Source organism: Felis catus, chromosome B2 (assembly GCF_018350175.1).
Source record: "Felis catus isolate Fca126 chromosome B2, F.catus_Fca126_mat1.0, whole genome shotgun sequence".
Taxonomy (NCBI): Eukaryota; Metazoa; Chordata; class Mammalia; order Carnivora; family Felidae; genus Felis; species Felis catus.
In genome coordinates this window covers 65,047,151-65,070,252 of record NC_058372.1, presented here as the reverse complement: position 1 = coordinate 65,070,252, position 23,102 = coordinate 65,047,151, and the positions used below count along the sequence as shown (strand labels likewise).

Sequence of the window (23,102 nt, the reverse complement as noted above, 5' to 3'; positions counted from 1 at the left end):
ATGGGCAGGGGCTATATTCTAATCATATATTCCAAAGCCTGGTAAGTGCCTGTCATACACTAGGGAACTCAATGAAATACTATGTAGAAAAGGTAAAAGAGAAGCCAATGCTGTTATGATTCTACATGGATCCACTGCTGTTTTGAGGTTCTGGTGGCAAAAATGCCAGTTATAAAAGACCCAGAAGATACCAAAACTGGTTATTTACAACTTAATGAAGGGGACACTAGATACCAGTTTTTTTATGTATTCCTATTCATGCACATGATGAAAATTAAAATAAATACGGGCCTGATATGTAGTTACAATAATTCATTTCCCCTCACATCCTATCTGTTCACACTATTATTCCACTTTTCAAACTTATTTTTAAATATTTATTTTCTTAGTTCTTCTAATGGAAAGTACTCTAATTTTTAAAAAATAAATTGCCTCTGTATATTGACAGCCTTATCGAAGATATTATCCACTGGTTACTAATTTTAAGATAATACTTATGGTTAAAACTGATTAGAGATGTTATGGGGCGCCTGGGTGGCTCAGCTGGTTGAGCATCTGACTTCAGCTCAGGTCATGATCTTGCTGTCCGTGAGTTCAAGGCCCGAGTCGGGCTCTGTGCTGACAGCTCGGAGCCTAGAGCCTGTTTCAGATTCTGTGTCTCCCTCTCTTTCTGCCCCTCCCCCACTCATGTTCTGTCTCTCATTCTCTGTCAAAAATAAATAAACATTAAAAAAATTTAAAAAACTGATTAGAGACGTTAGCTCACTTTTTACATCCTTTGCTTTCACAAATCAATTTCTCCTATTATACTTCCATATTTAAATATACAAAATCTGGGGTGCCTGGGTGGCTTAGTCAGTTAAGCATCTGACTCTTGATCTTGACTCAGGTCATGATCTCATGGTTCATGGGATTGAGCCCCACATCGGGATCTGCACTGACAGTGTGGAGCCTGCTTAGGATTCTCTCTCCCTCACTCTCTGCCCCTCCCCTGGTCACTTGCTCTCTCAAAATAAATAAATAAACACTTAAAAAATATATATGTATACATAATCCTGTATTTCTTGTCCTAAAATTTCAACAAGCTATTTTAAACTTTTGACCATTTTAGATGAGAATATTCATGTGCTTATCTGCACTTCTTCCCTGCCCAAATCCTCTCACCCCCATATTGGCCAGTTTTACCTTTATTTTGACATGGACAAAATATTTATATTCAATTATGTAAACATACATAAGTATTAAATGAGCAAGGGAGTTCATTCTAAAACTTGAAAAACAGTAAGTGGCACTTACAATATTATTACATATAAATATTCCAGAACCAAGCAAAAATGATATGCAAAAATTAAATTTCCTTTTCTAGGGATGAACTGCCAGGCTTCCTGTTCACTCAGAGGAAAATGTGCCTAGGCTAATAGTTGAATGGGCTATTTCAATTAATAAAATAATGTCACACTTTTGTTTGCCTCATATTTGAAACTTGATTTTCCTTAATAGTGGTTGTTTTTGTTTTCTCAGTGTTCCTCTTTATTGTTGAAAAAAAAGAGACAGCCTTTTCTTATTCAGTCAATAATGCCATGTAATTCATTAGTCATTGGATATTTCTTAGAATCCATGACATTCTTCTTAACAAAGATTTTCTTCTTGGAACTTCCTGGAAATGATTTCCAGTTTTAATTTGTACATACTGCTTTCTGCACATAATGTCATTCAGGGATTTCTTTGCACTGGATTCTTGATTCAGTTTTTCTTGTTTCCCATTTGTCCCACTTTCTTCTTATTATTTTTTTCTTGAGTGATACATCTTTAAATAATTTTCTCGGAAGGAGACTGCAAAGTAGGTTTTCTGAGAACACGGAGTTCATTGAGGGTTTAGATGTACACAGAATTGTATTTCAAAATGGTTTTGTTCTTCCATACTTGAGAAACATTGAACAACTCTAGTCTGGAATCCACTGCTAATAGGAAGTGTAAGGGCAGTCTAACTCTTCTTGTTGTGTATATGAGCTGGTTTATTTTAACTTCCAAAAGCTTATAGATACTTTCCCTTTTTCCTTCATATCTTTAATGTTGTTGAACTTCCTCCTATGTTTCAAATTATGATCTCTGGGCTCATCCTCTGGGCTCCAATATATTTCCTCATGGGTCAGTTTCACATTTACCTCTTTTGGACCAAAAAGAGTTTATAGCCTTTACAATAGCTTTTATTTTAATGTATCAGATAAGATTATTTTACTTCCTGGTTAGGATAATTAACTCATACCTGAGGCAAGTTTGTGATCCTGAGTCCAGTCATATAGTCTTATATTTTGTCAAGTATTTGTGCCCAAGTGCTTCAGTGTTATGGGTTTTGGTAGCCACAGCTTTCATTTTAAGCTTGGTTAATAACTTAAACTTTTCAAAAAAATTTTTACACAGAGTATCTGTGTGTTTGGGTGGGGAAGTTGCCGGTGGGGATGGGGCTTAGACAGTTCAGAATGTATCAAAGGTAACCAGGAATGTAGTATTTTGTACTATGTTTTTTGCTCTTGAATTACTTCTTACTTCTAAGGTCTACTTGTTTATCTTGATCTTTTCTAGTGCCTCTTGCTGGCGTTCTTCATAGTTTGTAGCCTTTGTTGTTCATTCATATTTAAGATTGAGTACTGGCTGTACCACTAGGTATTTACCCAAAGGATACAAAAATACTGATTCAAAGGGATATATGCACCTTGATGTTTATAGCAGCATTATCAACAACAGCCAAATTATGGAAAGAGCCCAAATGTCAATCGAATGATGAATAAAGAAGTTGTGGTGTATATATACAATGGAATATTACTCAGCCCCCCAAAAGAAGAAATCTTAACATTTACAATGACATGGATGGTCCTCAAGAGTATTATGCTACGAGAAGTCAGTCAGAGAAAGATAAATACCATATATGATTTCACTTATATGTGGAATTTAAGAAATATAACAGACGAACATGGGGGGAAAGAGAGGCAAAGCATAAAACAGACTCTTAACTACAGAGAACGAACTGAGGGTTTCTGGAGGGGAGGTGGGCAGGGGGATCAGTTAAATGATGGGTATTAAGGAGGGCACTTGTGATGACATTGGATGTTGTATGTAAGTGAGAAATCACTCAATTCCATACCTGAAACTAATTTTACACTATGTTAACTAAATAGAATTTAAATAAAAACTTGTAGGGGTGCCTGGGTATCTCAGTTAGTTAAGAGTTTGACTCTGGATTTCAGCTCAGGTCATGATTTCAGTTTGTGAGATTGAGTCCATGTAGGGCTCTGTGCTCGACAGTGCAGAGCCTACTTAAGTTTCTCTCTCTCTCTCTCAAAACAAATAAATAAACATGAAAAAAAAATTTAAATAAAAACTCGAAAAAGAAAAAAAAATTGAGTACTGGCTGGATTTCTGTGTGTAGCTGGTATGAATTTCCATGTAAGTCTTCTTATCAATGCCATTCAAATGGACACTAACAGTGTCTCTAACATCTGTGAATGAATGGTGTTCGAGAGCTAATAACCTTCACTTTAGGGTAAACAATGTGTGCAAGTCAGCATTAAGCTATAAAGGTGGGGGTGCAACAACCCCAATATCTGAGTTTTGCTCAGGCAGTCCACTGGATTTTTTTCTTGATTTCTATCTAGGGATTAAACGTGGGGTAGCTTTTGTTGTATACAAGGAAGTAAAGAGGAGAAGGGAACAGTAAGGAGAATAAATGGCTACTCTGTCAACATATGTTGAATGAATCTGCCAGTCTAAAGCTTTCCTTCTCACTTCCTGCTCTAAGGAACCTAGTATCTGAGCCGTAAGTCTCTGTAAGGCACTTCACAGCAAACAGCCTTCTCCACCACCACATCCTCTTGTTCACCTGGAAACCTCTTATGCCCAAAAGTTGGCTACTTTCTTCCTTTCATCTTCTCAAGAACATCTCATGTGCTCATAGCTCACTTCCTTTTTCTTCACTTTTGTGGGATCTCATGGGATAAGAAAAATAAATGCTTAAGTTTGGGCAGCCATTTGAAGAGGAACCTCTTTTAAAGTTGCATTTGTTTTAAAGTTGTAATTTTTTTAAAATGTAGCCAAATTCTTACCACAGAACCTGATTTTATCTTGGTGTATCCTATCTCTCTATAAACTTTCCAATCAGAGTCTTCTGAATAGCCAATAAAAAAATGTCATGAGGGCAGAAATGATGGCTATGAATGTGCGTATTTATTTATTTAGTCACTGTATCTCTAGAACCTAGCACAGTATGCCTGGAATGCAGTAGGTTCTTATAGATACTTTGTTTAGTATCATGTGTATCATCCAATATTCATGTAATACTACATATAAATTAATATATAAATAAATCTGACCAAGTATTTCATTGCAAGCCCTCTTAAGACTATCAAAAGGATATAAAATGCATTCTTCACTGTCAAAAAAACATAAGTAAATCAATAACTTCTGGCCAGAATTAAAAGTTCTGTGAGCAGCAGGCACTGTATTGCTGGAGGTAAAAGAGGATACTCCCAATATTTTTAGTTTAATGATTAAAGAATAACATAGAGGGGCGCCTGGGTGGCGCAGTCGGTTAAGCGTCCGACTTCAGCCAGGTCACGATCTCGCGGTCCGTGAGTTCGAGCCCCGCGTCGGGTTCTGGGCTGATGGCTCGGAGCCCGGAGCCTGTTTCCGATTCTGTGTCTCCCTCTCTCTCTGCCCCTCCCCCATTCACGCTCTTCTCTCTCTGTCCCAAAAATAAATAAACGTTGGAAAAAAAAAATTAAAAAAAAAAGAATAACATAGAGAACTACATTTTCATTTACAGAATTTAGTACCTGATTTTTGCAAAGGTTCCAATTCTTTTTCCTTATTCTTCAATGATTAAATTGCTATGTACCTAAACTTAATAGTCAATAATTCATAACACCTAAAACCTATGCTCTGGTCCCTGGAAACTGTCTTTGTCTTTAGGTGGAAAATTCATACCTGTAATTAAAGACACATAGTCTTATTTGATACCATTGCAGGTATCATTTCTTAGAATAAACTAGGTATCACATACCCCTAAAAGGACTGATAAATACTACCTAGCAGTAATAGCTACAAACAAACTAATAAGCCCTTATTATACAAATTGACCTCAGAAGTCATTCACAGAGTACTTTCAAAGTTCACAGGCACAATCAATTTGTGTTGTATTTTCTGAGTTTATTCAAAGTCAGTAAGCAGAAGGGGATAAAAAAAGGAAATCCTGTTATCCAATGCCAGGCTCTTCTTCTAACTAGTTCTGAGGATTTATACTTTAAATTCCTTGTAAGTGTAAGTAGCTTACTCTCCTGATCAAGGCAGCAATACTTCTTTGTTTCTTCTCAGAACTGGTGCCATTTCTCTCCTCCACATTGGCACCATCTTTGTCTCTTTATTTCTCAAGCCTCTCTACTGAATTCCTTGAGGAACAAAAAAAAATTTTTTTAATGTTTATTTATTTTTGAGAGAGAGGGAGGGAGGGAGCAGGGGAGTGGCAGAGAGAGAGGGAAACACAGAATCCGAAGCAGGCTCCAGGCTCTGAGCTGTCAGCACAGAGCCCAATGGGGAGCTTGAACTCACAAACTGCAAGATGAATTTGCAGAATTTCATGAACCAGAGATGAAGTTGAACACTTAACCGACTGAGCCACCCAGGTGCCCAAGATCTTGAACCCAAGATTTTTGAACAGAGGATCTTCAAATAGTATTTAAAGTAAACAGTACTGGGGTGTCTGGGTGGCTCAGTTGGTTGGGTGTCCGACTTCAGCTCAGGTCATGATCTCACAGTTTGTGGGTTCGACCCCTGCATCAGGCTCTGTGCTGACAGCTCAGAGCCTGCAGCCTGCTTCGGATTCTGTGTCTCCCTCTCTGTTCCTCCCCTGCTCACACTCTGTCTCTGTCTCTCTCTCTCCCAAAAATAAATAAACAGTAAATTTTTTTTAAAGTAAACAGTATTAAAATGAGGGGAATGCTAGACCCCAGTGCATATATTTTTGTGACTAAATGTAAATGTGCAATCTTAAATACTGCTTTGTATTAAGAGTTTTGGATCTTCATAAGAGAGGTTCAGAGTCTATGCATAGACAACAGACAACCCAGACCCCAGGGAGATCCAGAGATAAAAAGGTGGTGGTCCTTGGGCTAGATGCAGCCAGTAAATGTGTCTGGCTGGCCCACAGCATGTTTGTAAACAATGTGAGCCAATTCAAGAATCCAATTTCACATCAAAATGAAAGATGTGGAAATACAAAAACTTCATTCTTACTTTCATTCAGAACAGCTATCCCTTTAAAATGTATGAAAGCTTTCCAGTTTTCCTCCATTTGATATTTATTTATTTATTTATTTATTTATTTATTTATTTATTTATTTATTTATGAGAGAGGGAGAGAGAGGAAAAGAGAGGGAGAGAGAGAATGAGTGGGGTAGGGGCATAGAGTGAGGGAGACAGAGAAACCCAAGCAGGTTATAACCCTAGCATAAAGCCTGATGCAGGGCTTGATCTCACAGTTCTTGGGATTGAGCCCCCCATCAGGCTCTGGGCTAACAGTGCAGTGAGATCATGGCCTGAGCTGAAATCAAGAGTCAGATGTTCAACTGACTGAGCCACCCAGGTGCCTCTCTAGCAAAAAGTTTCTAAAATCTTTGGAATTTCCAAAATGATGAAAGCCATAAAGGTATCTATCTTTTGTTAGGTTAAAGACATGACTTTTGGACCACACCTAAGGATGGGTGCTGGTTGCTGGAGAATCAATCATGTGATTAGCGGATTGAAACTTTAGGTTCTAGCCCCCTGACTTCCTGACAGAGGAGTACTAGAAGTTGAACCAATTACCAATGGCCAATGATTTAATCAACCCTGCCTATGTAATAAAGCCTCCATAAAAATCCAAAAGTACTAGGTTGAGAGAGCTTCTAGGTAGGGAACATACGGAGGTGCTGGGAGAGTGGCATGCCTGGAGAGGGCGTAGGGGCTCTGTACCCTTTCCCCAGAACTTGCTTTATGCATCTCTTGCATCTGGTTGTTCCTGAGTTATATCATTTTATAATAAATCAATTATCTAGTATGTAAATGGGTTTCCTAAGTTCTGTGGGCTGTTCTAACAAATTAATCAAACCCATTAGGAGGTTGTGAGAACCTGTGATCTACAGCCAGTTGGTCAGAAGCATTGGTAACAGCCCGGGCTTATGACTGGCATCTGAAGTGAAGGGCAGTCTTTTGGGAATGAGATACTAACCTGTGGGATCTGATGCTATCTCTGGGTAGGTAATATCAGAATTGAATTAAGCTGAATTCTCAGACATCCTGCTGGCATACGAGAATTGCTTGTTGGTGTGGAAATTCACTCTGCTGCACACACACATATTGGAACTGAGACCAGAACCCAAAATAATGGGCTATAATTAAAACGCAATTTTAATTTCTGTCTCCCCCTGCCCTTTAAATTTTATTCCATGGGGATAATCTTCCCTTGACCCTGAAACTCACAACATGGCAGCCACTCTCCTAAGAAATCTCTTCCCAAATCATTCTTCTCACCCCATTAGATCCTATAAGACATAAATACAATTCTCACACCTTTTCTTTGCAGTTATGTAAATGAATGATGCTCTCACACTCACTGTAACATTAAGTATCTATGGTATAGGTAGCACGAGCAAAACCAAGACAGGAAGAATGCTAATTTAGTATCCTATTTTATATGCACCATCTCATCAAACCACTCAATAATAATACCACACAGATACTCTTAGCTCCATTGTGCCAATAAGAAAACTAGGACATATGAAAGTTAAGTAACTTGTGCAGAGTCACAGGATACTGCAGATTATCAGGGCCAGTTCCCTAGATCGTCCTTAGTAGACAATAGTGGGGTTTGGTAACAAAGGCATTAATAGCACAGAGAGCAGAATTTCTAATTCACTTTGAAATAGGAAAATTTCTATGCTACATTGATTCTAAAAAAATGTATGCTCTTTATAGTTATTGTTTCATTTGGCAAACACTTAGTTGGGATTGGTTAAACTATTAGAATAAGACAACTACTTTGATTGGAGTGTATTTTCAAGACATTTATTGAAAGCAGATTAATTATCAGAGAAAACAGAGTTGTCTGAATCAGATAAATACACATGTGATGCCCCTGTGTTCCCAGAAGAAGATATTTTACCTCAACTTCAGAAGTGTATATAGTCAACTAATGTCCCCAGAATGATAATTCCTAAGGAAGGAAGGCAGTAGGCAGAGGCAATAAGTTCCTCACATTACACCAATTCCATCCTTGCAATTACCCATGCCACTTGTCATTTTTTTCTTTCATAATCTGTTGGTATTGTGAGATTCAATTCTGACTTGATTCTATGCCCATTGTGACTTAAAACACATATTCAGAAAAAGCTGATGTAGAGTTCTTTAAGAAATGGGAAAATATACATATACATATACATATACATATACATATACATATACATATACATCCATTAAGAGCTATCTGCATACCAAATAAGCACATCCAGTTACATTTTAATTTAACAGTTTATTATTTCAGGGAAATAAAATATGTGCTCACAAAACAATATTAGGTCACAGAGGCAGCAAGAGTACACTCACCATGGGACTTTTAAAAAGACCATAGACAGTATGCGTAAGTGTATGCATGTTGACTTCTAAGTCAAACATAAGTCATCAGAAAGTGTGCTAAAAAGCCAAATGATCCCATATGCACAGAATATTTTAATTTCTGTCTCCCATTGCCCTTTAAATTTTATTTCATGGGGACAGTCTTCCTTTGACCCTGAAACTTAAAACATGGCATCCACATTCTGCTACATAATCTCTTCCAAAATCACTGTCCAAAAGACAGTTATTTTAACTCGAGATGCAATAATTATAATGCCAGAGTAAACTTTCTTAATTGTTCCCAAATACATATACCCTTTCATACATCCATCCACTCACCTATTTATCTAGACACACAGATAAATAGATGGATACGTGTGTTTATATATGTATATCTACATCTATACTTGTATCTATCTACCTACCTACCTACCTATCCACAGAGAGAGAAAGGAGACAGAGGACATAGAAGGGGAGAGGACACAGCCATGCAGTTTGAAGATAGAGAAGATGAGGAGGTAAAGTTACTTTTTTATAAATTTATAATATTTAGCACATAATTTAGCAACTATAAAACAAGCCAAAAAACTGTAAAAATAGTCACCTCAAAATATAACTAAGAAGCACTACAAGGATGATTACCACCACCATCAAATTTAGGACTGTAGCCAATTTAAATCTCAGTGAACAGCAGCAGAATGATGTGAATCTTCAAAACAAATACATAATTTCAACATTAAACTGAAATATTTTCTAGACCAGCATTATGTTATCCAAAGGAACTTTCTGTGATGATTGCTCCTGAGCGCTTGAAATGTGGCTTAGTGTGACTGGGGAACTGAATTTTTAAGTTTATTTAATTGTAATTCATTTAAATAGCTACATGTGGCTATGGTATAGTACACAGTGCAGGACAAGACAGAAAAAAAAAAAAAGTCAGCGTATCACACAACACTGTAAAATGTTTTGTAGGGGCTCCTGGGTGGTTCAGTCAATTAAGCAACTGACTCTTGATTTTGGCTCAGGTCATGATGTCACCAGTTGGTGAGTTCGAGCCTTGCATCAGGCTCTATGTTGACAACACAGAGCCTACTTGGGATTCTGGATCTTGTGTCTCTCTCTGCCTCTCTCTCAAAATAAATAAGCATTAAAAAAATAGAGGTACATTTGGGGCACCTGGGTGGCTCAGTCGGTTAAGCGTCCGACTTCTGGTCAGGTCACAATCTCACAGTTCGTGAGTTCGAGCCCCGTGTCGGGCTCTGTGCTGACAGCTGGGAGCCTGGAGCCTGCTTCAGATTCTGTGTCTCCCTCTCTCTCTGCCCCTCCCCTGCTCACGCTGTCTCTGTCTCTCAAAAATAAATAAATGTTAAATAAATAAATATAAATAAATAAATATAAATAAATAAATAAGTAAGTAAGTAAAGAGGTATATTCCCCTTTATCAGGAATAGTTATGGTTTTCTAGAAAAGAAGCTTTTCCCCCCAGACAAATCACCCAGAAATGATAAATTAAAAACACAAGACTGCACACTGAATTTCCCAGACTGACAAGAACACAAGTCATTAAGAACTCTTGTAACCCAAATTTGAAGCCTGTGATTATGTTTCAAAATCCTACCAAAAAGAAACAAAGGAAGCGAGCAAGCTAAAACCTATTCTATACCCTGTGAAGCTATGTCTGTGAGCACTCCAAGTCGCACTTTCCCCTCCACTTCTATGGAAATACAGAGCTATAACTGACATACAACTCCGTATTAAGTTTAAGGTACACCACATGATTTCACATACATAATGCCAAACGATTACCAAAATATAGTTGGCATCTATCTACTCATCTAGCTAGAATTTTTGTTTTTCCCTCCTGATGAGTTTGGAATCTAGTCTCAGCAACTTTCTAACATACCATACAGCAGTGCTAACTACAGGCATTACCATGCAGGTTTCAAGGCACTTGAAACTTTTTACCCCTGCGCACGCGCGCCTCTGAGCCCCAAACACTTCCGTGCTCGTGGTCCACGCGGCCAGCCCTTACCTTTCTCGCTGACGCTCTCGCTCTCCAGCTCCACGTCCTCGCAGCTGGTGTACTCCGGCGTGGATACGCCCTCCTCCTCGGAGCTGCTCACGGACATCTGCCGCTTCTTGCCGCCTCTCTTGGACCGGTGTGGCTTCGGCGGGGAAGGCCGCACGGACTCCGACTGATCAGAACTCAAAGAGTCGTTCCGCAGCATAGTCTCCACCTTCTCGCGCTTGGACTTCCTGATGAGGACGGCCGAGCTGGGGTCCAGGCGGCTCTGCTTCCTGAGGGACTCCTGGGCTTTGGGCTCCAGGACTTCTGCGGGGACTGGCCCATGCCTGGGTGCCGGCGGGCTGTGGTTCGCCAGCTGCTTGGCGCCCGGCGTCCTGACTTCCGCAGTCCTCTCGGCAGAGTAGGCCCGCGGCGACTCCGGCGGCGAAGCCCTGGCGGGGGGCGGTGCGCGCTTGCCGGCCTTGGCGTCGGGCGGCGCAGCTCCGGCCTCAGTACGCGGAAGCGCCACGTCGCTGTGGCGCCGCTCGTGCCTCGCGCGAGACACCCGGGCGTGCATGCGCATCTGCTGCTCCTCCGGCGGCGGTTTCACCGGGTACCGCGCCAGGTTCGGATCACTGCGATACCGGGTCTGGTACTCCTCCTCTTTCCTTTGCTTCTCATCGTCCACCGCTTTGCGATCCTCTCGTTTTTCCGGCACATCTGGGTAGTCCTGTGACCGTCCTTTCTCAAGCCGTCGACTTTCCCGCCTTTCTTTCCGCTCGCGCTCTTCCACGGCCCCCTCTCCCGGCTGCACTGAGGACTTGGGCACGCGTTTCCGCTCGCTCTTCTGGGCTCCTTTGCCATTCTGCTCAGAGAGCCCTGGAGTCTTCTTCCTGTGATACACAAAGGAACGTCAAGAAGAAAAGCAATGTGTAAAGCTAAAAGTAAAGCTAAAAATGAAGACCAGATTATTCGTTATAATCCGATGTCTAATTAAACGATTTGATAAAGAACTACATTAAACCTGTGTATCTGATTAGCTTTCTAACTAAAGCTCCTTTATATTACAGCAGCCTAAGGAACTTTAAAAGTTGTTTTCACATTTAAAATTCCCTATAAATTAACTAGATTAATTAAAACCACCAATAAATTAATAAATGAACACATTTAATGCTAACTTCTGCTTGTGAATGAAAGACTTAAAAATGTTTTAGATGAAACTAAAATATATAAAATATAGTAGCACAAGAATACACATATCAGTTCAATTCTAAATATATATACTTGATATACATCTAGACAATACATTATCTGCAATCTTTTATTATAATAGAAGCTTTTAAAGAAATGTAAATACAAGTATGCTGATTTCAAAAAATCAAACCTAGTAGCACTTCTTTAATAGTAGAAAAAGGTAATTTTAACAAGCTTATGTGCACCCAAACACTTAAGGGAGGTGGTTAGGAAAGAAAATGACGGAACTTTCGCCTTCATTTTACCTACCTTGGGCAATAGAAATATTGAAATGTTTCAAATTATTATTCAGTTTTCCTCCTTCTCTTCCCCTCTTCCTTTCCATCTCCCTCATTTTAGAACATAGTCCAAAAAACAAAAAAACAAAACACCAAAATAAAACAAAAATGGTTTTGTTTCTACTCTTCTCTCCATCCCATTTAAGGTACTGCAAAGATAAAAGGAAAGGAGTTTGGCGACCTTTGAATCTTGTAGCTATATCATTCAGTTGCCCTTTCAGTCCTTTCTTGTACACTGGAGTGCACCTAATTTGGGAAAGTTCCAGCAACTATACCAGAATTTATCAAAAGTAAGGGCCTTGTCTAAGCACCCTGACACTATACAATATACCAAGCAATTAAAGTGGGAACAACCTAAGCCTTTATTTTATTTTTTTGAAACCCTGAGGCCCATAGACGGCTTTCCAGAGGAAACATTTTTTTATTTCAAGTCCAAAAGCAGACCTCATGCATAAAAATAAAAAAATAAAAAAACCAAGATGAGAAAAAGGGCAATTTCTATTGTGGGTCACCAAAGTAGTAGTTACTACGATATGCTCTGGGGTCAGTTTGAGGAGGGGCTAGTAGTAGTAGTAGCAGTAGTAGTAGTAGTAGTAGTAGTAGTAGTAGTAGAAAGAGTAAAGGGGTTCAAATGGCATAGGTAAGCAAGATAGCATGGCAAATTCTGCTGAAGACGTTTAGTGCACATTGTTCTTTTGAAGCGAAAGAGATTGTCGTAAGAGGGTGGAATTGCAAGGGTGCCACTGCAGGTTTACAATGTAAGGAGTCTAATAGGAACATATATTAATTATCAAATACAGTTTTCATACAAGTGTGATGATTGTACTACAGATACTTAGTAGCTCATCAAGGCATCGCTGATCTTGTTAGAAGTTTACATTGAATAAATTTTTCCTTGAAATGCTGATAAATAATGCTTACCTTGCAAAGTTCACATGAGCATTAAAGGAGAGGCCATCTGTGAAAGTGCTTTATGGAGAGTGCTTTATATGGAGTGTCATAAAAATGAAAGATGTTCTGCAGTCTCTCTGATCTTTGCTTCCCCGAGTATGCGTTTCCCCACCTCTACCTCTAATTATTCCATTTCCACTAACTCCTGATGAAGAATTCTTCAATAACTTTAAACAGACTGCCTGCCATTCTTTTGGTCTCACTTATCTCCCTGAAGTTGCCACCCATCTCTTCTTTTCCTTCCATACCCTCAACATCCTCACTCTTTTCTTATGTAGTCACATCGTCACAAGTAATTTATATAATCAGCAGTAGCATTTGTCTCTATAAATCTTCAAATTTAATTTAAAAGTTTAAAACAAAAAGTTGGTTCTCAGTTCTTATTCTTGAATTCTTTATAGTTTTTTGTTTGTTGTTTTTTGGTGTTTTTTTTTTTTTTTTTTTTTTTACCATATGTCAAAAACAGGATTCATATTTTCCCTTTAGAAACTTTAGAGCTCCAAATTCTCTTATTTACAGGTATCATTTTCTGACCAATCCCAAATTGCACCTCCAATATTTTTGTCTCTTCTTAGCCCACAATAGTTTGTCACCAAAAGCTATCCATTATACCTTCACTGAAGTATCTCTAGTGTCCTCTGTGTGTTCTCTCTGTATAGCTCAGGTGCATCCATTCTCTCTTTCTGAAATGTCCTCTCCTTCCTGTCTGCCTACCCTACAACTCTTGGGTATCTTGGAAGGCTTAATTCAGAAGGCACCTTCTCTTTCCTGTGACTCCCAAAGTACTATGTATCTTCTAGATCCCAATGTATCTTCTAGCTTCGATCAAATCAGCTTTCTGGTACAGTTAATTGCTCAGGTGTCTGTCTCCTCTAGGATAGTCTGTGGTAATTTCCCTGGGATCTGTCAGAAAAGGGACCATGTCCTAATCATTTTTATACTCTGGTTCCTAGCACAGTGTTTGCTTATAGTATACACATGGCTACTGGATTGATTAATAACTACATTCAATGAATGTGAGATGCTCCAAACTACCAATCTCATGATGAACAGGGCTATGTCCTCCTTGTTAACATGGTCTCCCAGTGCGTAGCATCCTGTCTCATCTTAAATGCATTGTTTGAATGAAGGAATGAATCAATTAAAGTAAGTTATCTGATCATGTTAGCCCATGCTTAAAACCCTCAATAGCTTTCCATTATTCCTAGGGTAAAATGTAACTTGGCCAATAGGCCCAGTATGACTTGGTCCCTGATACCTAACCAGCCACCTCTCCCCAACTCTACCATGCCCTCCCCTTCTGCTACTCACATTCCTGGCAGTGGGCATCCTTTAGGTTCTCTCATGAGAACTTGTTTCTTCAGGCCACATGCCTGTGCATATACCTGGAGTACTCATTCCATTCTTTACCTGGTTAATTCCTAGTCACTTGTCAGAGCTCAGCATAAAAGAAATGTCCTCCAAAAAGACTTTGCTAATATACCTGTGCATCCTCCACTGTGTCAGGTCATAGTTTCTCAGAGCACACTTTCAAATTAAAGTACTAGTTCTATAAGTAAATAAATGATCTAAGAACTTTTCTGAATTCAAGGTTGGCAGTTAGTGACTTGTTTACATCCGTGCATGTTAGGAAATAAAAGCTTTTCAATAAAGGTCTCCTAAGGAATGACACATTCTAGAGGTAAACAAAGCACCTCAGGGCTATTGTTGCCTTCCAAGTGGGGCCTGAGAAGTACTACCTCCACATATTCCTCTTAATAGCACTTAAATTCCTGAAAATAGGTTTTCTCTCAATATAAAATCTTGTCTTTTGTTTACAGGGTTAATGAACTATTTATTACCTCTCTCTTGGAGGTTCACTTCTAGACCTCGATGAAACCTGCTTCTGTTCAGGCCCCAGGGCTTGCTGTGAGGACTCCGCCCCTTTGCTCCTGTCTGGCTGTGCGCTGGGAGGCGCTGTGTCCTGGGAGGAGGCAGCTGCTGTGCTCAGGGGTGTCTGAGACCGTGATCTTTCTTGGAGCCGTGCTTTCTTTTCTCTCGGTACCTCAGAACCAGCACCTGTAGCTGTATCACTTAGGGTTCCATCCTGACTTGGCTGCTGAGGGCCACTTCCAAAGAACCATGCCCCAGATTTGGTTAAGATTTCTTGTTGCTTTCGACATAAATTGCATACCCACATAACCTATTTGAAGAAGAGAGAACAATATAAATTTTCTATGCCATTTGGAAATGATGTATGTTTATCACATTAAAATGTCTTTTAAGGAAAAGAATGGTTGTAATCTTTATACTTATCCTTGCAAATTTCTTGTGAAAATGATCCTTGCACAAGTTAAGTACATGAATGCCTAGAGTGGCACCCACCTAAAACCAAAGCACCTCTATCTAGGTTGCCAGAGTAGGGTTTTTTTCTTGGTGTTCTTAACCACGTGATTCTGACTTTCCTTTTACCACGTATCCCTCACGTTTTATATGACTGACTCTGAAATTTCATTTAAAATATCTGTTAGTAAAAATGTTCTAAGCAGGGTAGTTGATTGATTAGAAAAATGCAAGGAGCTATAGAATTAATATTTATGTACATGAACCTCAATGTCTTGAAGGAGTTAGAAAATAGGTCTTCTCAAACTTTATGTATTATTAAAGCCAATATTAAAAGATATTCATAAGGAACAAACAATAAAAGGTAGACACAAAAGGAAAGGTCAAGCTGTATATCTTCTCTAGTTTATTAGTAATAAACTACCCTCAGGTTGATATTATGCTATAAAAGTTTCCACACACATATTTACTAAAGCAATAAATTTGGGGCTAGGTTTATTCATTTGTGACTACTCCGATATAGTTTCCACTAGAGGAGCTATTTTGGAACAGTCATCTAGCAACATATCCACTGATAAATTATAAGATGTATTACCACCCAAAATAAATCTACATATCAGCTCTCCTCTTGGTGACATTTAAAATTGAATGTAACAACGAGGACAACGATGGTAACAGAAGTAATGAATAACAATAGCAGCAAAACATAGTAGACACAGAGCCAAGATAGGTGCCTATGGCCCCATGAGCCTTCTTTTCAAATATCACCAGTACCTCTGCTTTGTGGTATAATTCCACCTCCCTGCCTCAGTTGCTTTCTTCTGAACACACTTCAGTTTTCCTTCGTACTTGAGAAACAGCACCCACAGGAAAGACTGTTCACCAAACTTCAGGCCCTTGTTTTCACAAATACTGATTCAGTCAACAATTACTCAAAAATATCACATAAGGGTGAATAAATTCCAGATACAGTAATTGAGAAACAGTTAACTGCTAACAGTCACCTATTAACAGGTAACTGTTAACAGTTAACTAACAGTTAACTATTAAGATAGTAAAAGACAAAGCCTTATTTAGTTGGCAAAAAGAAAATGTACCACTGAAAACATTTGAATGAATAGGAGAAAAACAACTGTAGTTATAAAATAAGATAAAATACAAGCTAAAGTGAGAACAAGAAAAAAAGGGAGAGAAGTTATATATTTTTAACAAGAAAGAGTGTATAGATGAACTGTTAAGAACTGCTGCTTTCCAAGAAAGAAAACTCAAATGAATTAATAATATAGGAAAAACTAAGACTTAGAGATGTTTACTCTAAAAAGCTTAAGATTGACAAAGCTTAATTCATTCCTCTACCCTTCTGCAGGTCATGAAATGAAAGAAACTAGATTCACAAAAGCAGTTAGTTGAATTCCCATATGCTAAGATGTTAAACAAGATACATAGTGCATTTCATAGGCCTTTAACAAAATAAAGGAAATATGGAACATATCTGTAATTTACAATGCTTCCCAAATAACACTATATTGTGCACAGTGTATCACAATATCTTTATGTCATGATAAGGTCCCTCAGAAGTTCTGGTCAGTTGAACACAGTTATCAAGGATAACATTATAAGGGGCAATACCCCAAGGCCAGGACTCCATGCAACCCCAAGGCCAGGACTCCATGCACAGTGACACTGATTCTCCTCTATCCAGACCCTGGAGGGGGACAGGTGATGCACTTCCTCGTGAATTGCCTCTTCAGCTGACAAAATAGTAATGAGAAGGTCTGAAATTACGCAGTTCAAAGAGATTGGTAAGAATCTCAGACTATTTTGTATCACCTAAGTAGACAATAAATTTGTATTTACTACACTGTAAGCAAGTATTATTCATCATCAAAAGTAAGGTTTTTAAAAAAATATTAAAGTATATTTAGGATAAATATAAATTTCCTCTAAAACCATACAGAAAACACAATAAAACATATAATTAAAATAAAAATTCCAAAATGAAGTCAAGTTAAAAAAAAAAAGAGGCAGAAAGGAGCATTAAATATGGGTAAAAAGAAAGGTAAAGGAGACTCTTCACTTCTTTGTACATCTGAATATTTTCTAGAAAATAATCTTATTTTGATTGTTTCATATTTTTAAGTGTTATAAAAATGGGCCAATTAAAAGTAATCGCTAGATCTGGACAGGTTCCAAATCTTGAATATGTGCAGAATTGCCACAGGAGTAATAAAAGCAGACAAATTATGGTTGTTGCCAAATGATTATTATTAATATTAAATATTAAAAGTCATTTAATTTCATTTCATATTGATTCAAAAGGTTACAGCTAGTAAGTAGAAGCAACTACTTTAATATTTTCAAAATACTACTTATTTACTTAAGTCTGGATATTTCATTAATTTTGTCTATTTTTAAGAGGAAAAATAGCATTTAAGTCCAAATTTTTCCTGTTTTATTTCCTTGTGTACACATTTTAAAATGTGTATTTCAAAATTAATTATAAGTGTGGTCAATCTATCCACCAATCTGAAAGCAAAACTAACTAAAAAAAACAAAATATTTTTTATTAAAATACTATCTCCCAATCTCTACCATTATATAAATTACTCTTGCCACAAAGCTCACTAATAAAAAAGAAACTGTTTATACAAGTTGTAAAGTAAATAGATGACAACACAGTGGAACATTTGTTATTGTACCTTTCAATGCAGTTCATGTCAAACATTTTGGTATGTTTAAAAATGAGCCAAACCGTTGCTAAGAAGCAACACAGTTATGTATGTTTATAAAGCCTCTTTTTGAATTTAGCATCAAGTATTATGTTTGCCTTCAACTATAGATAATACAAAAAAATGGGATAATAATCCAAAAGTGGGATGGGGAGCCTTTCTTGTTTTGTTTTTGTTTTTGTTTTTTTAAGGACAAGATACAAATATTTCTACCAAAAAAAAAAAAAAACAAACAACCCAATTTATTTAAAATACACACACACACACACACACACACACACACACGTTTTTAAATTTAAAGACTGCACCATGCAGGATTATACCCTGATTAGGTACCCTGGGATGTGTTCCAAACTAATCTAAAGTCTGTGTAATACCTTATCTTAACAATTTACAGATGTTAAGCAACCAAACACAAACTTAAATGAAAGATTATTGTGATAGAATATGGCTTCTGAAACTCCATGCCATACATCAGAATTATGAAGAACATGGGAAAAATTTTTATTTTTAAAATTTTTCCTAAGTGTTTATTTTTGAGAAAGAGAGCAAGAGTGGAGGAGGGGCATAATGAAAGAGAGACACACACACACAGAATCCAAACAGGCTCCCAGGCTCTGAGCTGTCAGCACAGAGCCCCATGCAAGGCTCAAACTCATGAACTGGGGGATCATGACTTGAGCCGAAGTCGGATGCTTAACCGACTGAGCCAACCAGACACCCTTGGAAAACTTTATTCAGAACTTTTGCACTAATAGCATTTTAAATTCCATTTAGAGAGGGGCGCCTGGGTGGTCACGATCTCGCGGTTCGTGAGTTCGAGCCCCGCGTCAGGCTCTGGGCTGATGGCTCAGAGCCTGGAGCCTGTTTCTGATTCTGTGTCTCCCTCTCTCTCTGCCGCTCCCCCGTTCATGCTCTGTCTCTCTCTGTCCCCCCAAAAAATAAATAAACGTTGAAAAAAAAATAAAAATAAAAATAAAAAAATAAATTCCATCTAGAGAATCCTTAAGAAATACAATAGACCATTTTATGGCAGAAAAATCATATTCAGATGTAAGAAATACTTTATACATGAAATGTTACAGATCCAGACATACAGAGCAGAAGAAATGTGCCTTAGATTTATTTACTCTCAATGATATTACTAAGGTGATTAGTGATGACAGTGAGGTACAGAATTCCTATGTTAACACAATTGTCTTGTTTATAAAAATCTGGGGCACCTGGGTGGCTCAGTCAGTTAAGCCTCTGACTCTTGGTTTCAGCTCAGGTCATGATCTCAGAGTCCGTGATTTCTGGTCCCACATTCCGCTCTGCACTGATGGCACAGAGCCTGCTTAGGATTCTCTGTCTCCCTGTCTTTCTGCCTCTCCCCTGCTCAATTTTTATCTCTCTCTTTCTCTCTGTAACATGAAGAATAAATATAAGCATGAAGACTTTTTACAAAGATAAAATGTGAAATACTGAATTGTATTTAATACAGCATTCAAAAATAGTTATACTAACATTTTGAAAAACATGAAAAAGAAAACAGGAGATATTCAGCTTTATTATAGATGCTGCATTTTCTGAATATTTTTACTCATTTTCCTTACTTTCTCTATTCAGTGAAGGTACTCACGCTAGCAGAAACTGGGGACAAAATTATTAAGGTGATATTTCAACTTTTTTGACAATAATAGATGAGACAGTAGAAAATAATTGATTACTAAGCAGACGACAATGAGAGAGTTCTCTTTGGTACTTGTTTCAGAGTGCGCGTGCATTTCTCCCAGTCTTTTGTTATTGCTGTTGCTATTTCATTAGTTTATTTTTTTCCTTTTGGAAGTTTTATAAAATACATGAGCAGAGAAGTGAACTGATATATCTCAGGTTTTATAATAAGGTCCCTCTGATTGCTGTGTTAAGTTGAGCATAAAATGTAGGGAATCCATTGTGGAATTTTTGTGAACTGAATTCTAATACTGGTATTTTTATTCTCTTTTGGTTCCTCTTTAGCAGATACATTTCCCTATCCCTTTAGGTTATCTATTTGTGAATTTTGTTGGATATGCATTTCTTTTTATATATAGCAAAAGCCTTAACTATTTTTTTAATTCAGCCCAAGAATCTTTGTGTTTTAGTAGCATCCAAACACACACCAATCCTTACTTTATATTTCCTGACTGACATGGTAATATAAGATGTTCCTCTATTCAGGAAAGTAAATGCTCACACCCGCACTCTGGATACCACCCGTCTTGTCCAGTGAGGATTTCACTCCATCACTGACCCCTTCATTTTCCTGCGTCTTCAACCTTGCCTTCTCTATTTCTCCTTTCCTCTTGGCATATAACTATTAAAGAATTTAGAATAATCAAAACTTTTTTGTCTTTGACTTGTTCTCTCTCTAGCCACTGATTTTTCTCTAAAAATCTTTAAAATCAAGCTACCTGTTAATGTAACCTAAATTAATACTCTCTCCACTTTGTTACATCCCTTTTATTTCTCAATAATCTGACTCCAGTCTCTAAAGCTGTATTTAATTATCTTTCACAGACATTAGTGATTTCTTCCATGGTGCTAATTTCACATATAGACACTTTCTCATCTTTTTCCTATAGTGTATGTAATTTAAGACTACCTATCTTTTTTTTGGTTTCTGGATATTAATGATAATTTTCTGTTCTCGTCTACATCTTACTTGCATCACCTCTTCTTGTATTCCTTGCTAAAAATCTTCCTTCTTCACTCTTACTAAATGTTAAGGTCACACAGAGCTCCATTTCTGCTCTTCTGCATTTCTTATTCCAATAGATTCCATGTGAGATGGAAACAGGACTTCTATTTTTTTAATCACAACCCTTTCTGAAAAATATTTTTCAGAAAGTTTATACAATAAATTAGTATTTGTTTAATAAATTAAATTGGTTATTACTATACTGTATGACCACCCACACAGCAAATCAATTAATGTGAGTGATCCTAACCTACCCTCTCCCTAATGCTTCTTCCAATAATAACTCTGATTCCTGAATATGATGACTCAAATTTGCTTCCTCTTACCTATTCCCACTGTACTGACTAATCTGAGGTCATGATCTCTATCAAGATTTCTATAACTGATAACCTAATAGATTTTCTTCTTCCTTTTATTGGCCCTGCAATAAATCCTCCATACCTTTTCACATCTTCCAAAATTTAAATTTGACAAAATCACTCCCTGTATTCAAGATATCATAACTCTTGTTTAGCATACTATGGTTCTTTCTTATGTTTTCAACCTCATCAACAGCTGTTTCCCACATACACTCCATTCTCCAGTTTTCTGAACATTGTGCAGTTCCTAGAATTTGTTCCAGATGTTTATAGCTATAGGACCTCATTTAAAGGTTCACCCCATATCCAAATGGATTTATACATTTTAGAACATCTTCATTTTTCACATGTATTTATTGATAAGGTAAAATTTTCATATGTATCTTATCTCCCAGAGTTATGCATTATGAAGAAAACTAATAAGATTATTGTGTGTTCAACATAGTATTCCTAAAACTTGATATCTTATTTTTCTACTTTTAATGGCATAAACTCCTAATTTCAATAATGAAATAGGGACCCCTGGGTGGCTCAGTCAGTGAAGCATCTGACTTTGGCTCAGGTCATAATCCCATGGCTTGTGGGTTCAAGCCCATGTCAGGCTCCTTGCACTCACAGTGCGGAGCCTGCTTGGGATGCTCTCTCCCTCTCTCTGTGTCTGTCTCTCTCTCTCTCAAAATAAATAAATAAACATTAAAAAATAATGAAAACACAAAGTGTTATTTGTTCTTATTCTGTTATGCTGGGATACCAAACACTATAATATACTACACAACTGCAGAATTTAGACTGATAAAGATCATTACTGTATAATACCTACAGTGTATTTATATCTATCCCTGAAGTAAATTATTACAGAAAGAGCATAACAAATGTTTTTATGTTGAATTGTTCTAAAACTACATGGTCTAAAATAGTGAATAAGCCAACATACTTAAAAAACCGTAAGAGACTCTTGACTATAGAGAACTGAGGGTTGCTGGTGGAGAGGTGGGTGGGGGATGGGCTAAGTGGGTGATAGATATGAAGGAGGACACTTGTTGTGGTAAGCACTGGGTGTTATGTGTAAGTAATGAATCACTAAATTCTACTCCTGAAACTAATATTACACTATATGTTAACTAACTAGAATTTAAATAAAAATTTGAAATAAACAAAAAAGATTTAAAAAACACATGTATAGCCTTTATGGTTTAAAAACATTTTATTCTGGCTTGTAAGTTTTGGCTAGTACCACAGTAGTAGCCCAGAAATAGGTATAGATAGATCTTTGAGTCTTTATTCAGATTCTAAACTGCTCTTGTTTAAGGTAAGACTCTAGAATGCCTGACAGTGAATTGCTATTGGGACCATTAAGCTGAAGAAATAATTCAAATACATTTTCTTTTCAAGTCAAATGGAATAACCACCAGGATAGATCACAGGCAGCCCATTAAAAAAAAATCTCAATACATTTAGAGAACTGTTATCACACAGCATATATTCTCTGATCAGTATTTAATAAAATTATGAGGCAGTTGGGTGGCTCAATCAGTTAAGTGTCCACCTTTTGATTTTGGCTCATGATCCCGTGGTTCATGAGACTGAGCCCCACACTGGGGATTCTCTCTCTCCCCCTGTTTCCTACCCTCCCCCAGTGGCACACTCTCTCTCTCTCTCAAAATAAATAAATAAAACTTTTAAAAAGTTAGCATTTAAAAACTTAATAAAATTAGACAATAACTCAAAATTCTGGAAATAGCATAATTTTGGAAATAAAGCAACACATATCTAAATGTGACAAGGCCTTGGGGCGCCTGGGTGGCGCAGTCGGTTAAGCGTCCGACTTCAGCCAGGTCACGATCT

The 23,102-nt window shown here is 37.6% G+C and overlaps 1 protein-coding gene across 24 annotated transcripts in view; it reads right to left on the bottom strand.

Annotated features, from left to right (window-relative positions):
- The window catches only part of RIMS1 (regulating synaptic membrane exocytosis 1), a 490,562-nt gene that overhangs the window by 212,985 nt on the left and 254,475 nt on the right, over positions 1–23,102 (bottom strand). For all 24 annotated transcript variants that reach the window (XM_019830859.3, XM_023254106.2, XM_023254107.2 and 21 more), the window contains 2 exons: positions 14,970–15,310; positions 10,673–11,538 (listed from right to left, as the gene is read on the bottom strand). In XM_019830859.3, coding sequence (XP_019686418.3) covers positions 10,673–11,538; positions 14,970–15,310 — 1,207 coding nt within the window. The remainder of the gene's footprint in view (positions 1–10,672; positions 11,539–14,969; positions 15,311–23,102) is intronic.